Consider the following 21,792-nt stretch of genomic DNA (forward strand, 5'->3'; position numbering starts at 1 on the left):
ATACTATGTGGGCTGTGTTATGTACTGCGTGGGCTGTGCTATATATATATATATATTACGTGGCCACTGTTATATACTGCTTGGGCAGTGTTATATATTACGTGGCTGCTATATACTGCGTGGGCAGTGTTATATATTACATGGCCAGTGTTACATACTACGTCGCCTGTGTTATATACTGCGCGGGCTGTGTTATATAGTACGTGGCTCTGTTATATATTGCGTGGCCTGTATTAACGCATCGGGTATTCTACAATATGTATGTATATAGCAGCCACATAGTATATAGCACAGGCCACGTAGTGTTTGTCTGCTATATACTACATGGCTCCTATATACTACGTGGCCTGTGCTACAGTATATACTATGTGGCTGCTATATACATACATAAATACATATTCTAGAATACCTGATGCGTTAGAATCGGGCCACCATCCAGTGTGTGTATATATATATATATATATATATATATATATATATATATATCTATATCGATCTATCTATCGGGAAACCCTTTTGAAAAAGTTTATTTCCATTACATAAAGTGAGAGCATAATGATCCAATATCCTATTCCTTTCCGTGCAGCTGAGATCTGACTGTGGGACCTCAAATGAAATGAAGACACAGACAGTATATGGGCATTTCACCATCCAACAGCTCATCATAATGCACAATTTCACCTGCTTTGGGGGTGGTAGTGGTCCCCTTACCTCTTGGGCCACTGTGCAGCTGCCCAGGTTGCACCAATGGTAAGTCTGCCATTGCAATCAGTAAAGGGGATACACCCCAGTAGTTCTCACAGCAACCAGTTGTGAAGGGAACAGCTGCAGTGATTGTGGCCAAGCCAAAGCTCTACGCATATGGCTGTGCAGGTAAATGCTGGGAGTACTGTGCAGCGCTGCAACCCTTTTGTATAAGTAGCAGTGGGTGTCCTAACAAAGCAAAAAGTGATGGGAAATACTTCTGAAGTCCCCTCTGCCCTGCAAATTTCTGATCGATCAATAACACCACAAACACAAAAATAATTGCAAAACACCGCAAACTATATTTACAAACCAAAAAAATTTCACATGGCAGAAAACATAACTTAAAAAATAAAATAATGGAAAATAAATAGAACGATCTGGAGCAACGTCATGAAATAAATACAATGTCAATATGAATAACAGGCATGTGAGGGACACAATGGAGCAGGGGGGTCCCAATGATTAATACTGAGTGATCAGGACTGATAAATACGGAAGGGGCAGACGCCATGTAAACCTGCCCCCCTCTCCTCAGCACGTGTCAATATAGGGATGGATGGAGATTCGCCCAGTAGAAATGTACTTAAATGAGAATGCACCCCATTTTAAGGAGCCGGTGGAGAGTGATGGAGGGGTTGCGGGAAGGAATTATTTTTTCTACCACGATCTTGACGTCAGTTCTGATCTTAGCTCAAGTCGATGATATATAACAGTCTGTCCGAAATTAAGAACGCGACATTAGTATGCCCACACGTATCAGAAATGCTGCAATTTGCAATGAAGAGGGGTTACATTTTCTGCAACGTACACGAGGATTCACAACAGGGTGTGTACTGACCCTTAAAAGTCCTGTATATGTAGCAATCAATTAAAGATAGAATGGGTAGGCATCCCCTGAAGGAGCAAATGGCATCCATACAGCATTTAGAGTAGTGCAAGAAAAAAGTCACATATCCTTTCACAGTGTGTTCATACATATTGGGGAGAGGGAGGTCATTCCAGATCTTCAGTTTGCATTGATGTATAAAAAGGACATCTCAGTTCAGAGCATTGCAGTGTACCCCAACATACACAAGCCGTATATAATGGAGCAAACATCCAGAACAGTCATTTCCACACTATATCTGAGGCTTCTACAATTTGTAGGGAAGATCTTCCAGATCCACATCCAGTGCAGACACATTTCCTTTGCTAAAGTCATTAGCAGATGAATAAAAATCCATATTTTTTTTGAAGAATTTTTTAAATAAAATTAAAAAAAAGAAAATATATAGATATAAAAAGTGACCATGTGAAACAAAACTGATGGAAATTCCATGGAAAGCAAATCTGGAAAAAAGTCAGATTAAGGCAAGAATGTGCATCCAGGAAGGGGGTGATGCAGCCCTTAGAGGTAACCCTATGTACACACGGGCTCCAGAGAAACAAAACCATCCGTCTGAGGTCTTTGCTATTAATTATGTGGCAAAAAAAAAAAAACAGTACAGAGATGTGAAAAATAATATAAAGAATATTCCCAGCGATTCACACACACACACGGGGAAAAAAAAAAAAAGGCCCAAAAATAATAAAGAAAATAATTCCAAGGGCCTCTCAAGTTAAGATCAGACTCTCACTGTTTTTGGTCCTTGAGGATAAATCAATCAGTCAATGCCAAAAATATAAATCTGTATACAAAAGAACATTCCTGGCTACAGTATATATATATATATATAAAAAAAAAAAATTAAGAAAAAAAAAAAAAAAAAAGAAGAGTTTTAGGATCACTCGAAAATACATTCACAGTTTCTGTAGAGTTCACGGACACTTTTCAGACGATATGTAGCAGCTTGTGAGTACTTGGTGGATGCTTCAGGAACCTCCAGGGCTGCAACAAGAAACATTTCACATTTAGACAAATACTTGGGGTGGATAGTTCCTCAAAATTAGACAAGAGCTACACTGACATAAAGATGAAAATTTCACATGTTGTGACCCCACCTCTACAGTTGAAAAGAAAGTCCACTAAATCTGTAGTATTTTTTGGTCAAAGGTCACACACAACAATATAAGTGGTAAAAGACTAAACTGGCTGTTTCTTTACAGCCCAATGGCAGCAATAAGATTCCATGCCGAAAAAAGTCACAAACAACTCAGATTAATGTATTTTGCGGTCAAATATTTACCCCATTATAAAATTGCAATTTTTTAGTAACAGAATGGTTATTACACAAAGCCTCCAATCTACTTCAAGATCTCCCATTACAACTCAGGGCGCTTGTTCCTATTAAAGAGAAGTTCGCACTTACGTCTTGAAACTCTGTTAAGGTCCTTTCTCATTTGGTCCACCACCTCGCTTGGCTATCCACCGATTTACATTCTGTTTTCCTGAAGGAAAGGACATAGATATTACACAAAAATCCATTTGGTTTCAAGTACAAGTCATTATCAATAATAGAAACTGTCTATAGGATAGTTGATAACTTTCTGATGGTAGAACCCTTTGGACCCTGACCAAACCTAAAAAGGTAGCACAGAAATGTACTTCTGGCAACCCTACAGACAACGAAAGGAACGATGGGGAGATTCCATAAGACCACATTCACATGTTCAGTATTTTACATCAGTGTCTGTAAGCCAAAACCAGGAGTGGGTGATAAATTCAGAAGTGGTGACGTGTTTCTATTATACTTTTCCTCCGATTGTCCACTTCTGATTTTGGTTTACAAATACTGGCCAAATACTTAATGGAACAACCCGTTTCTGGGATTAGTGACAGTCCCAATAGTAGGACCCTAATGATCAGCAAGTTATCACCTATCCACAAAGATGGGCATGAAACAGTCATTTTAATAATACGCACTAATTAATTTCATTATTATGTCCTCATTAAGTGAAATAATGGAAATGTACAACAGTGAATAACTATATAATACTAGAACACACTAAGACACTACACGGTAGCAGACGAATCTACGGCTGTGCCCATTAGTTCAAATGTAGGATTAATATGGGGTATAATATTACCTTCAGAAGACGCATCGGATCCCTGATTGACTGGAGGATTGCTGACAGCGAGTGGTGCTCCAGCTGGTGTTGGTGGCTGCTCGTAAGGCTTAAAGAGGTTCAAACGAGGATCCATCGCACATGGATACATCACATTATTGGTCAGTTCTGATGGACCTGAGTTGATAGAAGGCCTCTCCAGGTTGTGCATGTTGATATGACTAGGGTGAAGTCTCCTGAGTATGTCAGTATTGGTGTAATTGCTGCTAGAGGCAGGCAGTGACATACCTTGTGCGATTCTCTTTGCGAAGGGGCTGATTTCCCCTGGATATCTGGTAAATGGGTTTTCACCAGACATTGATGGCATCATTTGACAAGAGTGTAGAGAGCTATTCATGTTTCCACTGCTGGTCTGTGTGTTTGTTGGCCAGGGAAAAAGCTTTTGTTCAGGTTGCAGCATCCTCCTTTCTAACAAGTTGGGAATGCTCTGAAGATTGGCCTGCAGGCACCTACAGCTGCCGACAAGCTGGCCACTTTGAAATGTATTCTCTTGCCCGACGCTTTTACAGTCAGTTTCTGATTTAGTTGCCTTGTTCGACTGTGCAGGTGCCCGTTTGGGTTTCTCGTGGTTGGGTACCTTTGTACTGGCCGGTGCAGACGTTTTTATCCTAGCACCGTCCAGCGGCATAGGAGACACATCCACCCCATTTAAAGCTGAGGGACAACCGGTGCGCCTCATTTTTAGAACAAATCCTGGGTTTTTACTCTTGTTACCATTTATGTGAAGGAGATCATGTTTTTGTTTGTGGGACAGTTTCTGGTGTAAGGGCAACAGCTCAGGGTATAAGGTGTTGTAAGAACAGGTCAGGCAGGCATGATGTAGGAATAAGGCACGGTCATATAAAGTGTCAGGTGTGTTCTTTCTTTTCACAGATAAGTCCAAAGGAACAGGTTCAAGATCCTCTACTGTGTGAGGTGCAGAGACTGGACTTTCCTCAGAGGTCTCTTCGTTTGAGCACATTTCCGGGTCTAAGGTTTCCTCACAAGCTAGTGAAATCTCCTCCATACTACTGGGTGACCTCGGCTGCACTTCCTCCGGCTCTTTCTTGACAGTGTCAAACTGCTCCCATTTGAAGTGTTGGTTTGTGTTCACCAGTTTGTTGCGCAAGGCCGACATCCTCCTGGGAGGTTTGGCAGACAGAATGTCCTCTTTGGTATCAGCGATGAGTTTCTTGGGCATCTTGCTTACTTGGACGTTGGTCTCAGGATGATCTGGGGACTTCTTATTTAATTGTAAACTCTTACTGATGCTTCTCACACGGGCATTAGATTCTCCAGGCTTAAATTTGTGATGTCTCTCCAAGTGATACCTCAGGGAAGTTTTCTGTGCAGCAGCATAATCACAAAAGTCACATTTGTACGGCTTTTCACCTGTCAAAGAATACAATTGTTAGAAGGCAAACAATTGGCAAGTACAAATGACAGACCTAAATCTTCAGACAGCAAAAGACAAGCATCTATGAAGCGCTAGTATCTTACTGAAGGCAATCCTAAATTAACTGGGTACTATTGTGGCAGAAATTGGTTCTGAATTATTGGATTGCATACTGTAAACTATACTACCATCAAAATGGGGGGGTGGGGGGGAACACATTTTAGATGATTTTTAATACAAAAAAATTCTACTACTAAAAGTAAGCTATTAAAGCATTATGAACACGACACTCTGTGTAGAAATAATGTGTCTGATTGGTAGCAGTCTGGGGCACCAATGATCACAAAAAAGGAGGTCCCTAATGTAGTGAGCATGTGCTACTCCTCTGAGCCATTCATGCACTCATTGACCTAATTTCTTGTGATCAGTAGGTGTCTCCATTGTTGCACTTCAATAATCAGACACTAAGAATATGTCACATGTCAACAGTAAACCCAAGTTTCTGATCACAAGATAACAGGTCAAAGAGAAGTGGTAGAGCTCATGGTTGTCCACCAATCTTTTCACAAATTATGGGAGTGCCAAAGAGCTGAATACAATATTTGTGGTATGTCCTGATGAAGGGGGTCACCTGAACCCTGAAACGCGTAGAATAAACCACGTTGAAAACCTCTACAATTTTTGAAATTCTTCTTGCGGCAGCGCGGGGATGATCCTTTTTTCTCCTATCTAAGAAAGAGCTGAATACAGCACACAGCTATCATTAGCAAAACAGTGAGGCCGCGTGCACACAATCCAGGAGTAACAGCGCTTTGGACGCAGCGCATTTTCAGTGTGTCCAAAGCGCTGCTGTCTACTGAGCGGATTCACTGCGTTCATTACATTCTATGGGTGAAATTGACATGCTGCGGTCTGGAAAGACGCACCCACATGTCAGTCTCCGCGGGTGATCCACGGATGTCTCTGGACGCATAGTGGACAAGAGATTTCTTGAAATCCATCCACTATGCTATAACAGATGGCCAATGTGGGTTTGACACTGCACAAGTATCCAGCGTCCAACTCGCAGCAATTCCGGATCGTGTGCACATACCCTGAATTGTGGTGGCCGCATATGTTCACTACCGCTCCACTCATGCAGTGGATTCTGGGACCCCTATTTTCATGATTGGTGCAGCTCCCAGACACTCATTTTTCCTGTGGATAGGTGATAAATTTTGAATATGGGGAAGCCACTTTACAAAGCCATTTACCTGTATGGGTCCTGAGATGAATGTTGAGGTAATAGTTTGAGCGAAAGCTCTTTCCACAGAAACTGCATTCCCTAGAAGCTTGAAGGCCTTTGGTTTTTGGTATAGTTTGTCCATCGTCAATTTTCTCTTCTAATTTAGAAAAAAATAAATACATGAGTGGATTAAAAAGGATTCTTCTATTACACATGTCACAAAAAAGAAAAAAAAAAAAAAAACAACAATAAAATAAAATGTATTGCCAGCCAAGCATGGAACACGGATCCAACAGAAAGATATAAAGTTAATACTAACAGAGGTGTGATGCTATTACGTGGGGACTCTGGTATATATGAGGCCTATGGATGAAGTATACCCACTCACATTTTTTTTTTTTTTTTTTGTGGGCCAGTCTAAAAAAAAAAAAAACTATTGTATGTGACAAAACCCCATAAACTGTAATGGTCACAGATAGAACTTGTACAAGAATCACAGGCGACTGAATGAGGCCTGATCATGCATTTTTGTAAAGTGCTTCAACAGGTATTACGTTTACCCACATGCACCACTAGGGGACGATCTAAGCATCTAAATGATTAACATGGAAAAGGTGACAGCAGAATGTGGATGCATCATTGTTATGGAAATAGCTGGGATTTCCTTCTTCATTTTAGAAAACCTAAATATGACCTACACAATTCACGTCCATAGTGCACTAAGTATTTTGGGTACTTTTGAGTGAGGAATTATGTAAGACAGATGCCACAGTACTAGCATTGCATAGTTTCTTACCACTCATTAGGTCATCTCCTCCCACACCTTCTGATTCAGACACTTCCTCCATCTTGACACTCTCCCGGTCCTCCACACTGGCTGGAGTATCTGGAGAGCTTGTAAGCAGCAATCCTTCAATGTGACTCATGGATGAGGATTCAGAATCACTCCTATCCTTTCTGCTATGGATACGAGAATGCACCACAATCTGTTGGTAGGTCCTAAACACCTTTCCGCAGTCAGTGCAGCACAGCCTTTTATCCTTCTTGCTCTTAACCTTCACTTCCTCTTGTATTTTTGGGGTTTCAGGCTCCACCAGATCTTGTGAAGGAGCTGCTTTAGCACAGTCCTCACTTTTGGCAGTGTCCATATTCCCGAGGGGGACAGACTGACTCATCTTTCCTTTATTCAAGGTATCCGTGAGCTCATCCTTCTCAGAATCAGTTTCCATGTTGACTTCAGGGGATGGCTCCTTAACACGACCAAAGCTTAGAGCCACTTTGCCTTTTGTTGCCAGCTGCCAAGCTTGGTAGTTGATGAAGGGGTCCAGTTCTTTGATAGATTTGTTGGATGGCTCGGGCTCTTTGGCTCTTGGCTTTAGATTTAGGAAACCTAAGAATTCTGCCTTCTGGACATTTTCTTGTTCTTTTTTGGCGGCAGGCTCTGTATGAATCTCCACATTTGCTCCTTTACAGTGCATCTTATTATTATGCTCCAACAAGGATTTTTTATCATGGAAGTGGAAACCACACACCATGCAGATCTTATAGGATGAGGTGACATTTTTGACCACCTGATCTTGAACAACTTCGTTTATAGTAGTGGGAGTCTCCAGAACCGCTGGCTTATTTTTCCCTCCTGTTCGGGTGGAATGAGTCCGCTTATGGTTTTTTAGAAACCATGGCTCTTTGAATCTTCTACCACAAATATTGCAAGAGAATAAGTAGGATTCTTTGTGCTTCTTCATGTGGGCTTCCAAGTTGGCTAAGTCAGTAAATGTCTCATCACATACCTGGCAGTTAAACACTTCACTGTCATCCTTTTTATCCTGCTTTGTGGAACCCTTCACGATCTTTCTGCGCTTATCCTTGGGGCCAAGATACTCCTCTTCAACACAAAGGACATTGGGTTCAATCAAAGTTGTTTTATGAGAGGTCAGGACGTGTGTTCCAAGTTCCTCGTGAGTCCTATAGGTCTCATTGCAAAACATACAATCAAAAGTCCCTTCTCCTTCGACTGGTATCACAATGCCCTCCTGGGAGAAGTGTCGCTTCTTAAATCGGATCGTACGGGCACTTTCCATTTTGGAGCAGACAGCACTAGCGATGACTTCAGGACTGTCAAATTCAGTCAGAGACTGATTGGGCATTGTTGGTGCCAGCTTTAAAATGAAATATTGCAATTTTGCCCTTTTAGATCAAAACAAAAGATATAGGCAACACATGGATTGAGACAAGTGTCGCTGCTAAGGCACAAGTCAGAGATAGGTCATTCTTAGGCCACAAATGGATAAGAGAGAATGGACCATAGTCAATACAGATATTTCCAGAAAAGGCCAGGTGAAAAAATCAATGAAAAAATAATCCATAACAGCCAGACCTGTAAATATAGAAAGTAAAAGGTTAGTACAGGAATCTCAGACTGTCCAATAAACAAGAACAATATTAAATTTAAATATTTTTGTGTTTTAACACTGCTAACTTTTATTGGTATTTGGATATCCGTTAGGACACGTATACAGATTTGTTAATGTAAAATCTACATGCATACAGGTAGGTATACAATTTCTGAAACATAAGTGTGTGTTATATATATATATATATATATATATATATATATATATATATATATATCGCGCTGCGGAATATGTTGGCGCTATATAAATAAAAATTATTATATATATATATATATATACATATACATTATTTGTCATAAATTACAGTAACAAAATCTGTATACTTGTCCCCACAGATATGCAAATATTCAGGCTGGGTGCACAAGAAGTATCCACCCTAACAACAATGTCCTTTTTTCTGAAGATACTGATCCCCCCCACCATAATTAACATATGCTTGGAGGACACTCCACACCCCTCATAGGTTGTTGAATGAGACAATCTTTCCATGAAACACCATTTCTATACATAAGTAGTAGCAGGCTGAAAGTATGTACTAACATAAATATATATATATATATATATATATATATATATATATATATATATATATATATATATATATATATATATATATATACATACATACACACACAATACATTAGAATTATATTGGCTAATTAAGATATATTTTAAGATAGATATATAGCTAAAAATATATATTCAGATGATATCATAATGTCAAATGATTGAGTTCCATGTAAAAGCCAGAATTGTGTACCTTCCCCAATTTCCTAATAAAGACCAGGTCTACTATTGCTAAGAAGATCCAATTAGGAAACACCAAGGGGAAACCACTCCACACACAGCTCATAGGAAAATGGCTTCCTGGCTCCAAGCTGCCACTAGCCAGCCTCTATTGTTGTGGCAACTCCAGCAAACTTTTCTCCCAGCTCAGCAGATAATGGAATCAGATGTAAATGAAGGTGGCTGCTGCTTGTGTAGAAGGTGTGATGTGGTTTCCCTTTGTGAGTCACTAGGTAGAAGAACAGCAAAGAAAAAAAAAAAAAAAAGGGAAGAAACAGAAACTACTGCGAGATACAAGAAATTACCAAAATGTATCAACCCCCCCCCCCTTCCCTTCCACTATAGACACGCACCGGGGTGGGATTGCTGGCAGACATGTTGCAGAATAGCATGGCCCAGTCACACTGTGGAGTTTGCACCTACACCAGCGGGGGCAGATACTATTCTGTAAGTGGGCTTAGTCAGCAGGTCACCCAAAAAAAAAAAAAAAAAAGAGGAAAGAAGAAGAGCTGCAGCAGCCAAACCCCCCACCACCAATTACCACGGTCACTCACTTATTAGGATTCAACATTAATCATAATAAAAAAACCATCTTAGAACTGCAACTCCCAGCAGCTCCTGCCTCAGTGAGTGCAGGAGAACTCCCCAAATCAAGTGCTAATTACAGACGCCACTGAGGAGGAGGCTGCGCCGCTCGGGTTTCCTGTTGATCTCTTTCTTCCAGAGGACACTAGAAGAAGCCTTCACTTCCCAATGCCTCCTCCTCCTCCTCCTCCATTGTGCTCTATACATTCACGCACCTCCACTGGGGACAGCAAGGAAAACTTTATCTGCTGCTGACCTAATTACCGCCCCCACAGGGGGAGAAGAGGAGGACAGCGGTATATACAGCGGCGGGGGGGGGGATACAGGTGGTCTGCAGAGGGAGAAATGCACTATGTGGGGGGCTTGCAGAAGTGGACGCCAGGATGGATGCTGGTGATCATTACCTGCTCGGTGCTGGCAGCTCTACCTGCAGCTGCGTCGTCTTCCTCCTCCTGCTCCTCCTCCTCCTCCTGCTGCAGCTTCTGTTCTTCTTCTCATATTTGGGAGGCTGTGCGGTGTCTTATGCTTCCTGGCTGTGGGGCGCTCTCCTTATATACTGTGTCCGTGCCAGAGTCTCCGCCTCCTCCTCATCCTCTTTCTATTCTGTACCCCTCGCCTGCCAATCATGGAGGACCAGGTGTGTTGTGTACACAGTATGTGCACAGTGGGGGGCTACCTGCAGGAACCAGGAATTCTTTAAAGTGGAAAAATTCAAGAATTACATCTATCTATCTATCTATCTATCTATCTATCTATCTATCTATCTATCTATCTATCTATCTCTATAAATATATATATTATATATATAGTAATATATATATATATATATATATATATATATATATATATATATATATCTTTTTTACTAAAGATTTCTCCCACCAATGCTTTATTCTGGAGGATTTATTTATTTATTTATTTAATTTCACAATGCAGTATAGAACATACTGCATTGTGAAAAAAAAATAAATAAATAAATAAATCCTCCACAATAAAGCATTATATTATTATTATAAAGTTATAACTTTTTTTTTAAAGATATTTTTCTTTTCTTTAACTACGGGAGAAGATGAATGTTACACGTGTAATGGAAGCTTTGGCGGAAGCATGGAAACATTCTTGAAATTCAGGTGTTTTTCTTTTTTTACGCGCAAAAAAAAAATAATTGCTGAGAGAAGAAGATTCAGGCGACGTTCACACAGCGCGTAAATGTATACATATATTTTTTAAATGGCGGAAGTGATCTCATGAACATTTATTCCCACCAAGCTTGTAGAACTGTATTTTTGGCGTTTTTTTTTTTTTTTCAATTTTTTTTCCCTCATAAACTGATAATGGGAGCACCGCAGGGGCTGGAGGGATATTAATAAGGGAGGAATGCTGTATAGTAATACTACATAGAATTTTCAACATTTTAATATAATTAATATTATGCAGGTGACTGTTGGTTGGTTGGATAGGAAATCTCCATACTGGTCGGTTAGACAATATTTTACATGTGCGACATCCTGTACCTCATGTTTTCATTAATTATCTGTTATCTAAAAAACTAATGTATACCCAAGTGTATCTAACCCCTCGCTGACCCACAACTAATAATCCCAATTGTAGTGAAACTCCTTTCATTCAACATTGGATAATCTGCCACTATAAATGGTGCTTTGCCAGACCAGAAGTGAGAGAACACAGTCCAATGAGGAAATAGTGTACTAGACTCTGTGATCTGTATCTCCAGCTCTGATCTTACCTTCCGAAGGAACACTATGCTCTTTTGTAACCATTTATATACATGTGTGAAATGACCTAAAAGAGTTTAAGCCAATAAATAAATAATATCACTTCTGAGGAGGAGACATTGTCTAATTAATATCTGATATAACCAATTCTTTGTAGAGAAGGTGCCACTTAGCTGCAGACCCCTCCAGTGTCCTTGTTCTGTTCAGACAGCCCCATTGTCCTCCTTGTGAAGTTGATTATATTAGTCTGGTATCAGTCTGGATCTTTGTTGTACATCACACAGTGCCCACCTTCTGCTTAACTTTATCATCATTAATACTGCCTGCCACTACTGTAGCAGTGGACTATCTAATCATGTGTATTAGGTGTTCAGCTGGGTCCAGAGGGGGGCATATTTGACGGACTAGGGGGGGTCTTCTGACCCAAACTTATGTTTTATATATGCTTATGAGGCACTTAGTTTGAGTCAGGAAACCTGTAGTAAGTCCGGGCATTGAGGTCCACAACATGGACCATGAAGCCTACGAGGCAGTTAGTTTGGGTCAGGAAACCTGTAACAAGTCTGGGCATTGAGGTCCACAACATGGACCTTGAAGACTACGAGGCAGTTAGTTTGGGTCAGGAGACCTGTAGTAAGTCCGGGCATTGAGGTCCACAACATGGACCTTGAAGACTACGAGGCAGTTAGTTTGGGTCAGGAAACCTGTAGTAAGTCCGGGCATTGAGGTCCACAACATGGACCTTGAAGACTACGAGGCAGTTAGTTTGGGTCAGGAGACCTGTAGTAAGTCCGGGCATTGAGGTCCACAACATGGACCTTGAAGACTACGAGGCAGTTAGTTTGGGTCAGGAGACCTGTAGTAAGTCCGGGCATTGAGGCCCACAACATGGACTATGAAATACGACTACCTGAACAGGGCTTTTCTGTGGCCATTCTTGCAGCAGAAAATGGATGGGATATGTTGAATTTGTTCTATCCTTTGTTCTCAGGGGAGATAAGTCAAAGCCACATATGTCAGGAAACAGCTTTGCCGTTCAGAATACATGTACCCTCGGGTGAGCTGAGCATGCATGTGTATGGAGTGGTTACGAGTTTTTTTTATAATAAGAAGAATTTAGGCCACAAACACATATTATAATGATAAAACAACCTAGGATTTCAACTTGGCTCATCCTTGTTTTCTTGGACATGAGTGTAGCTACAGGGGGTGCAGAAGAAGAAGTCACACCCAAGCCCTGGTGCCTGAGGGGGGTCTGGAATTCTCTCTGATACATAACAATGGCACATAACAGGTGAAGGCCTTGTGCTAGATTTTACATTGGGGCCTAGAGGTTTCAAGTTTAACCCCTGAATATAAGCAGTTCCAGGGGTGTCTGATGGTCATAGGGGATCTAGTTTAGAGGTTATACCACTTCTCCATGAAATATGTAACGTGATAAAAACATACCATGACATATACAGTACACAGTTTGTTTAGTGTTAGTATATGTATATACACACTCAAATAAGAATATGTATATATATATATATATATATATATATATATATATATATATATATATATATATATATATATATATATATATAGAAGTATACCTATATTTAGCACACATTACTCCAGTATAAATGCATATATATAGTTAAGTACATGGGCCTACTGGGTGCTGTGATTCTATAAAAGATAAATTTATCTAAATCTGCACTAAATCCACCAAATTGTCATGGAAGCCTCCAGATCTACTTGCTGTTGGTTCACATAGTAAAAAAACCAATGAAGAACAGTGCATCTTTCTGATACAAAGAAGAACAAAGTAAACCCTTCTATGCCTAAAATAAACGACCATTCGGCTCCAATAATGAGCCGAACCAGTCCAACAACTTTTCAGCTTGAAGAAGGCTCATTGGAGCCGAAACGTCATTTAACTTTGGCATGGCTTAAACTGTCAATTATTGTTCGTATCATATATATATATGTATATACACACACACACACATATATATATATATATATATATATATATATATATATATATATACTGTGTCTTTGCTCAAGTCTCCGCCTCCTCCATCCTCTTTCTATTCTGTACCCCTCGCCTGCCAATCATGGAGGACCAGGTGTGTTGTGTACACTGTATGTGCACAGTGGGGGGCTACCTGCAGAAACCAGACATATAGTGGTAGGATGACATTCTTTAGGGTGAAAGAATTACCACCATTTACATATACATACAATATATATATATAATCTTCTTCTATTGGTCGGTAAAGCAAAAATAGCCCAATATGTGTTGCTTTTTTTTTAATAAAGAAAACTTTTTTTATGAAAATTTCTGTCACCCAATATATTACGCACAGTCCATAAAATGTATAGCACATTCCATGCTTTATTATGGAGGGTTTATTTTTTACTCGGTCATACATTTTTATCACAATGCAGTATATTCTGATTATAGCATTGTTTTCAGATTTTTTTTTTTTAAATACAGGAGAACATCAATGTTACACGTGTAATGGAAGCACAAGCAGAATAGCTTGAGAGGAAGCAAGGAAATATTCTGAAATTCATGAGGGTTTTTTTACATACAAAAAAATAGTCATTACAAACAAAGTGATCTATTTCAAGTGTTTATTTCTGTTAATGTTGATGATTATGGCTTGCGTGTGCATGTTGTGCATGTGTTCATTTCTATACATTATTAATGTGAGCTATGTATATTTTATGTGTTTGTATGTGTCGGTATGTTATAAGGCATTTGTGGATTTTTAGGTGAACCTGGTGTGTGGTGAATATGTACAGTGTATAACATTTTCTATAGCTGTTATATATGCATGTGTATGTATGTGTAATGTATGTGTGTGTTATTTCTATAGGGCCGGGATCATACACAGCGAGATACGGCCGAGTCTCGCAGGTTAAAACCAAGCTCTGGTACCGGCACTCTGGAGCGGAGCGTGCGGCCGCATAGCAATGCATGGAGCCGGACGCTCCGCTCCCAAATCTCCGGTGCCAGAGCTTGGTGTTAACCTGCGAGACTCGGCCGTATCTCGCTGTAGTGTGATTCCGGCCTAAGTGTATACATGATGTCTTTGTGCCAGTCGCCATATGCCTTTGGATATGTTCTCACACAGTTTTTTGAGGAGTTTAAAAAAATCAACTAGTTTTTCAAGTTTATACCATTCAGAAAACATTCTTACGTTGGAGAAGTTTTTTTTATTCCTGAAATGGATTTGAAGAGGTTTTTTTTTTAATCTCAGAAGCGTTTTTCACAGCCTTTCAATTTGACAATGTCTAGTCTGGTGCAGAATGAATCAGGATCCACTTCAAAGACGTGACATGCACTTTTTTTCCAATCAGGAGTTTTCTTAACACTCTTCATGAAAAAAATGCTCAAAAAGCTTCTTATAGGAGCAGCAAAGTGGATTCCTCATAGAAATGAAGATTTAAAAAAAAACATTATTTTAGGGGGATTTTGGAGTAGATTTGCTCACAAAAACTTTGTGGAAAATAGAAAAAAATGGAGTCCGGTTCAACAGGACTTGATTTTCCTTTACTTTTTCTTTTTCAAAAGAAAATATAGTGCATACAAAGGAAAAATGTACATGGTCGACATGACCCAGTCGACGCATTTCAAATGCACTAGGCAGTCTTACTCATGACTCATGAGTAAGCCCAGAACTTGAAACATTGTCCGGAACTTGAAACATTGTCCGAAACTTAAAACATTGCCCAAGACTCCGAACATTGCAACGGAGCAGAAACCTTTTTACGAGCCAATAAAAACAATCTCTCCCGATCATGGGCCTGTTTATATCTCTACTGATTGGTTTATGCTGGCAAAAAAAAATTGTTGTCAGCAGCACAATGACAGAAATGTCTGATGTATGGGGGACAGTACAATCATCTTAATCATTTTGTGCCGGCAGACAATAATCAGCTTGTAGTATGAACAAGAAAAAAGCAGTGGAGCGCACTCACCGGAGTAAATATGTCAAACTTTTTTTCGGACATACAGTGTTGCGGCAGGGAGGGATGTGGAGACAAGCGGACGACGGCCGTTTCGTGCACATGGCACTTCAACGGGTCCGGGTCAGGGCCCGTTGAAGTGCCGTGTGCACAAAACGGCCGTTGTCTGTTTGTCTCCACATCCCTCCCTGCCGCAACACTGTATGTCCGAATAAACGTTTGACATCTTTACTCTGGTGAGTGCGCTTCACTGCTTTTTTCTTGTTCATACTATTGTGGATTTCTATTTTGGAAGCAGCACCAAGGATGTATATGGGGTAATATCAGCACGGCCAACACAGCTGAGTAGGGTTAGAGGCACTAGGGTCTAAGAGATGTCAGCAGTGCGGAGGTACTCTTGCATGTTTTTTTCAGAATAATCAGCTTGTATATAATCAGTTAATGGGCCAAAATAGTAATCGGATATGGGGATAACATATCTTTGATGGGAACAAGAGGATCAGCCATAGTGAAATCCAGCAGGTCTGACAAAAGTCAGAGGAAGGATGAGATGCACATTAGCTGAAGGATTCGTCCGTCTTTCATCGAATGCGTGTAGCCACCTTGACATGCATATTCTTTTTTTTTTTTGTAAATCTGTTTATTAAATTTTCCATATTACAAGACATACAAATGGCATTAACAAAATGGAGTAGAAAACTCAATCCCAACCCCTTCCCACCCCCACCCGAATACCCTTTCTCTGCATGGACATGCATATTCTTATATTTTTCTTTATGAACCGATTACAGAATTATGTGATCTGTCATCAGTGTTTTTGAATTTTCACTCCGCTATACGGCAGTCACATGGCATAAATACTGCTCTTTGTATGCTGCTATATGCGTCCATCGTTCCTCTCACACCTATAGAAAATTACATAATGGCTGATACTTATCAGTAATAGCACCTCAGGCTGTGTATATAATAGGAACATCCCTTTAATTTGATCTAAAAATCCAGCACCAGTTTCCGAAAAAAATAAGTGCATGATGGCGGATTAATCTCTGGTAACGTTTTTTTATTTGTGCGTCTTTCTATTCTTATTATTTTTATATTCATTTCTATGGCAGTCCATAATTTAGTACACGATGATGGACTAAAGGAAATTTACTCTATATATTTTGCTGTAAAACGATGTCTATCTCTATACTAATAGGTCACCGTGATAAGAAGGGGCGATAATGGAGTAATAGGGTGTGATAATAGCGCAAGTTGCAAGACATATTGTTGACTTTCTGTATTTATTTAGCTAAGATAGGAGCAGAACTATACCCAGTTCAATACCCATAAGGGAACAAAATGGCTGTCGCTCTCCATGGTTAAGCTGAGGATAACTAGATAAAGCCAGTCATAGTCACGGCCAGCTCTACCCTCGCCTACTGTATCCTCACCCATCCCTTGTAGATTGTGAGCTATCGCAGGCAGGGTCCCCACTCCTCCTGTACCAGTTGTGACTTGTATTGTTCAAGATTATTGTACTTGTTTTATTATGTATACCCCTCCTCACATGTAAAGCGCCATGGAACAAATGGCGCTATAATAATAAATAATAATTATAATAATAGAAATGGTCTAATTTTTTTTATTTTTTTTATTTTTAGCACTAAAATGAAGCACAGAGCAATAAAGAAGAGCTCTTCTTCTTTCCCCATACAACACTTCTTCCATCTGTCACTGTCATTATTTCCTCAGATCTGACAGGATCTTATATAGGCTCAGAGTTTATTTACCGTGCATGCGCACAGTTCTACCGGGGGGGACGCGCTTCTTTCTTAGCATAGGATGACGCGCTCCCACCGTGTGCAGTTGTGATCTCTCACCATTGGGCTATTGTTTTTTTTTTTTAAATTTCCGAGGGCGGGAAACACAAAGGTCATGTCATGTGACCTGGGCTAAGTGCAGCTGATAATGGTGGCAATGGCTGCTTGTGAATGATGTGGACATTATAATGATCAGATTGTAGTGAATTATAATGATTCCTTTATATCCTGGAGATATAATGAACATATGATACTCTGGTTATAAAATAACCATATATTATAATATGCCAGCAAAAAATAAAAGCCAAAATGGGCTTGTAAACAGAATAAAGATATTCTGACAGGAAAATAAATACATAATTCTGCACTTTTGTGAGGAGAAATTATCTAATTTTATCATGAAGTGTCATTCAAACCCACTCTTGTGTCTTTTTTTTTTTTAAAATGTCCTTGTAAAAACTCAAATTTCATATGTATTTTTGCTAAGTGTTTTTTTTGTTATTTTTATATGCATTTTTTTAAATAACATAGCCTATGAAAAAACCCGTGAAAAAACACCATATCCAGAGCATGCTTGCAAATGGAGGACACAAAAAATGAGCAAATGTTAAAAAAAACAATATAACACTTATTTTAACCTTGACTTGAAAAATGCAGGAAAAAACTACAGAAGTAAAAAAATGCTTTTTGTAACATGGCCCAAAAGTAGTCAAACATTGAGCAGATGAGAACTACAAATAAAGCTACTTTCACACTAGCGTCGGATTCGGCCCGTCGCACTGCGACGGGCCGAGATTCCGACACTAGCGTTTGATGCGCCGCACAACGGGTGCAGCGGATGCATTTCTCCGGCGCATCCGCTGCCCCATTGTGAGGTGCAGGGAGGTGGGGGCAGAGTTCCGGCCGCGCATGCTCAGTCGGAAAAAGCTGTCCGTCGGCAGCAAAAAACGTTACATTTAACGTTTTTTGCTCCCAGCGGTCCACCACAACACGGCGCAACCGTCGCACGACGGTTGCGACATGTGTCAATACGTCGCAATGCGTCGGTATTGTTACTCTATGGGGCAAAAACGCATCCTGCAAACATCTTTGCAGGATGCGTTTTTTCCCCTAAACGACACATTACGACGTATTAAAAAAAAACGCCAGTGTGAAAGTAGCCTAAGAAATACAAGTGCTCGACGCCAACATTTATTGTACATTGCCAAATCTTCCAAAATTTATTTTACATCAAAATCGCAAATTTTTTGTGGTGTTTGTGGGGGTAATAACAGAGAAGATTGCATCACAGAGATTGGCAGAAGGAAGGTTTGAGGTCGGTTTCACACATCTGTGCCTCACTTGCCAAGTACATGCTGAAATGTTTGGACCGACAGCGACTTTCCTGACCCAAATTCATCTGCCTTAGGCCATGTTCACACGATAAGAAATTTTATATCAGTATTTGTAAGCCAAAACCAGGAGTGGAACAAGAGGAAAAGTATAATAGAAACACGTCACCATTTCTGTATTTATCACCCCCTCCTAGTTTTGGCTTACAGATACTGAGGTAAAATACTGACCAAATACTGAACGTGTGAATGTGGCCTTCTAGGCACTAATGAGACTATTGAGTTTATGTCAGGAAATCCGGGTCCATGCCATGAAACACAGAAATGTGAAACGGCCTAATTTTGGAAATTTTTTAATTTCTGATCCCCATTTTTTACATTAACCCCTTCACAACCTTGGGATTTTCTGTTTTCATTTTTTGCTCCCCTTCTTCCCAGAGCCATAACTTTTTTTTATTTTTCCATCAATATTGCTATGTGAGGCCTTTTTTTTTTGCGGGACGATATTTACTTTTGAAAGACACCATTGATTTTACCATATACTGTACGGGAAAGTGGGGACAAAATTCCAAGTGCAGTGAAATTGCAAAAAAAAGTGCAATTCCACAATTATTTTTGGGATTTTTTTTTTACCATGTGAACTAAATGCTAAAAACTGATCTGCCATTATGATTCTCCAGGTCATTACAAGTTTGCAGATACCAAACATGTATAGGTTCTTTTTAATTTATGTGGTGAAAAAAAAATCCAAAGTTTGTAGAAAAAAAATGGCTGCATTTTACAAGACTCACAGCGTCTCCATTTTTTCAGGATTTTCAGCTAGTTGAGGGCTCATTTCTTGCATGCCAAGCTGACAATTTTATCGATGCCATTTTGGGGTAGAAATTATGTTTTGATAGCCGGTTATTGCATTTTTTTGCAATGTTGCAGTGAGCAAAATATGTAATTCTAGGGTTTTGATTTGTTTTCTCGTTATGCCGTTTACCAATTGGATTAATTTTTTTTATATTCTGATAGATCAGACGTTTCTGAATGTGAATGGGGCAAAATGGGGGTGATTTTTTTTGTTTTGTTAATATTTTGAAAAACATTTCTTTTTTTTACTTGCTTCAATAGTGTCCATAGGAAACTTGAAGCTGCAATCTTCTGATCGCTTGTGCTACACATAGCAGGGCTTCAGTCCTTCCATGTATAGCAGAAATGATCATCTGCCATGTGCCAGCGCTCATAGCAGATCGACAATGACATGCACAGGGGTATCTTGAAGACCCCCTGGTTGTCATGCTAACCAATAGGTGCCCCGCAATCATGTGACGGGTGCAGATGGGCAGGTTTAGTGACGCGTTTCAATTGCATTCATGTTAAGTGCCGCTTACAGAGACTGGTTTCATATTAAACAATCGATCCCTACATTTTGCTAAAATAAAATACGTGAATTATTTAGCCTTTTTTCATTTCTTAGATATATGGCCTGTACATTCATTTCTAGAATTTCTAGAATTCGCCCTTTTCTTACTTTCGACTCTGCAAAAACTCTTACTGTTTCACTTATTCATTCTCGTCTGGACTATTGTAACTCTCTACTAATCGGCCTCCCTCTTACCAAACTCTCCCCGCTCCAATCTGTCCTGAATGCTGCTGCCAGGATCATATTCCTCACCAACCGTTACACCGATGCCTCTACCTTGTGCCAGTCATTACACTGGTTAACCATCCACTCCAGAATCCAGTACAAAACTACTACCCTCATCCACAAAGCACTCCATGGCTCAGCACCACCCTACATCTCCTCTCTGGTCTCAGTCTACCACCCTACCCGTGCCCTCCGCTCCGCTAATGACCTCAGGTTAGCATCCTCAATAATCAGAACCTCCCACTCCCGTCTCCAAGACTTTACACGTGCTGCGCCGATTCTTTGGAATGCACTACCTAGGTTAATACGATTAATCCCCAATCCCCACAGTTTTAAGCGTACCCTAAAAACTCATTTGTTCAGACTGGCCTACCGCCTCAATGCATTAACCTAACGATCCCTGTGTGGCCTATTTAAAAAAAAACAAAAAAACAATCAGGTTCCTCGCATCATGTTCTCATTCACTTTATGCAGTTAATAGCCCTCTGTGTCGTTACTGCCACATACTTAGGATATTAACTGGTTCATGCAGCTTTACATGAACTCCCGAGCCTTACACTATGGCTGATCCGAACAACGAAAGCAATTGTTACCATCCACCTCTCGTGTCTCCCTTTTCCTCATAGATTGTAAGCTTGCGAGCAGGGCCCTCATTCCTCCTGGTGTCTGTTTTGAACTGTATTTCTGTTATGCTGTAATGTCTATTGTCTGTATAAGTCCCCTCTATAATTTGTAAAGCGCTGCGGAATATGTTGGCGCTATATAAATAAAAATTATTATTATTATTATATTATTATTCATTGGTGGATTTTACGCTGGAGTGAAACATTTTTACTTATTTTTCATAACCATAACATCAATTTCTACACTGGAAAAGTCAGCAACTGGTGAGATGTCTAAAATGTCACCCATTTGTCTGATACTGTTATATTATGTGTATTTTACCTGCACTAAAACACGGGAAAATTTTGCAGCAACTTCATCCCGTGTGGACTTGCACTAGAGTATGTTTCAACAGAGAATTTTGAAGCTGATCGTACCTTAAGGATGTCTGTCCAATGAGTTTTTAGTGAGTTTTTGATGTTGCAGATTTTCCATAGCATTTCTACACCAATTACCGTATTTTTCGGACTACAAGACGCACTTT

General features: G+C 39.9%; 1 protein-coding gene across 1 annotated transcript; it reads right to left on the reverse strand.

Annotated features, from left to right (window-relative positions):
* Nucleotides 1-1,026: 1,026 nt before the first annotated feature.
* On the reverse strand, nt 1,027-10,710 carry ZNF217 (zinc finger protein 217). Its single transcript, XM_069750898.1, has 6 exons — nt 10,582-10,710; nt 7,189-8,769; nt 6,421-6,549; nt 3,754-5,163; nt 3,036-3,114; nt 1,027-2,614 (listed from the first exon to the last, which is right to left on the reverse strand). Exons 2-5 carry the CDS (start codon nt 8,537-8,539, stop codon nt 3,050-3,052), a joined length of 2,955 nt encoding a protein of 984 aa, XP_069606999.1. The 5' UTR covers nt 8,540-8,769; nt 10,582-10,710; the 3' UTR covers nt 1,027-2,614; nt 3,036-3,049.
* Nucleotides 10,711-21,792: the final 11,082 nt, after the last annotated feature.

Source organism: Ranitomeya imitator, chromosome 2 (assembly GCF_032444005.1).
Source record: "Ranitomeya imitator isolate aRanImi1 chromosome 2, aRanImi1.pri, whole genome shotgun sequence".
In the NCBI taxonomy this organism is placed as follows: domain Eukaryota; kingdom Metazoa; phylum Chordata; class Amphibia; order Anura; family Dendrobatidae; genus Ranitomeya; species Ranitomeya imitator.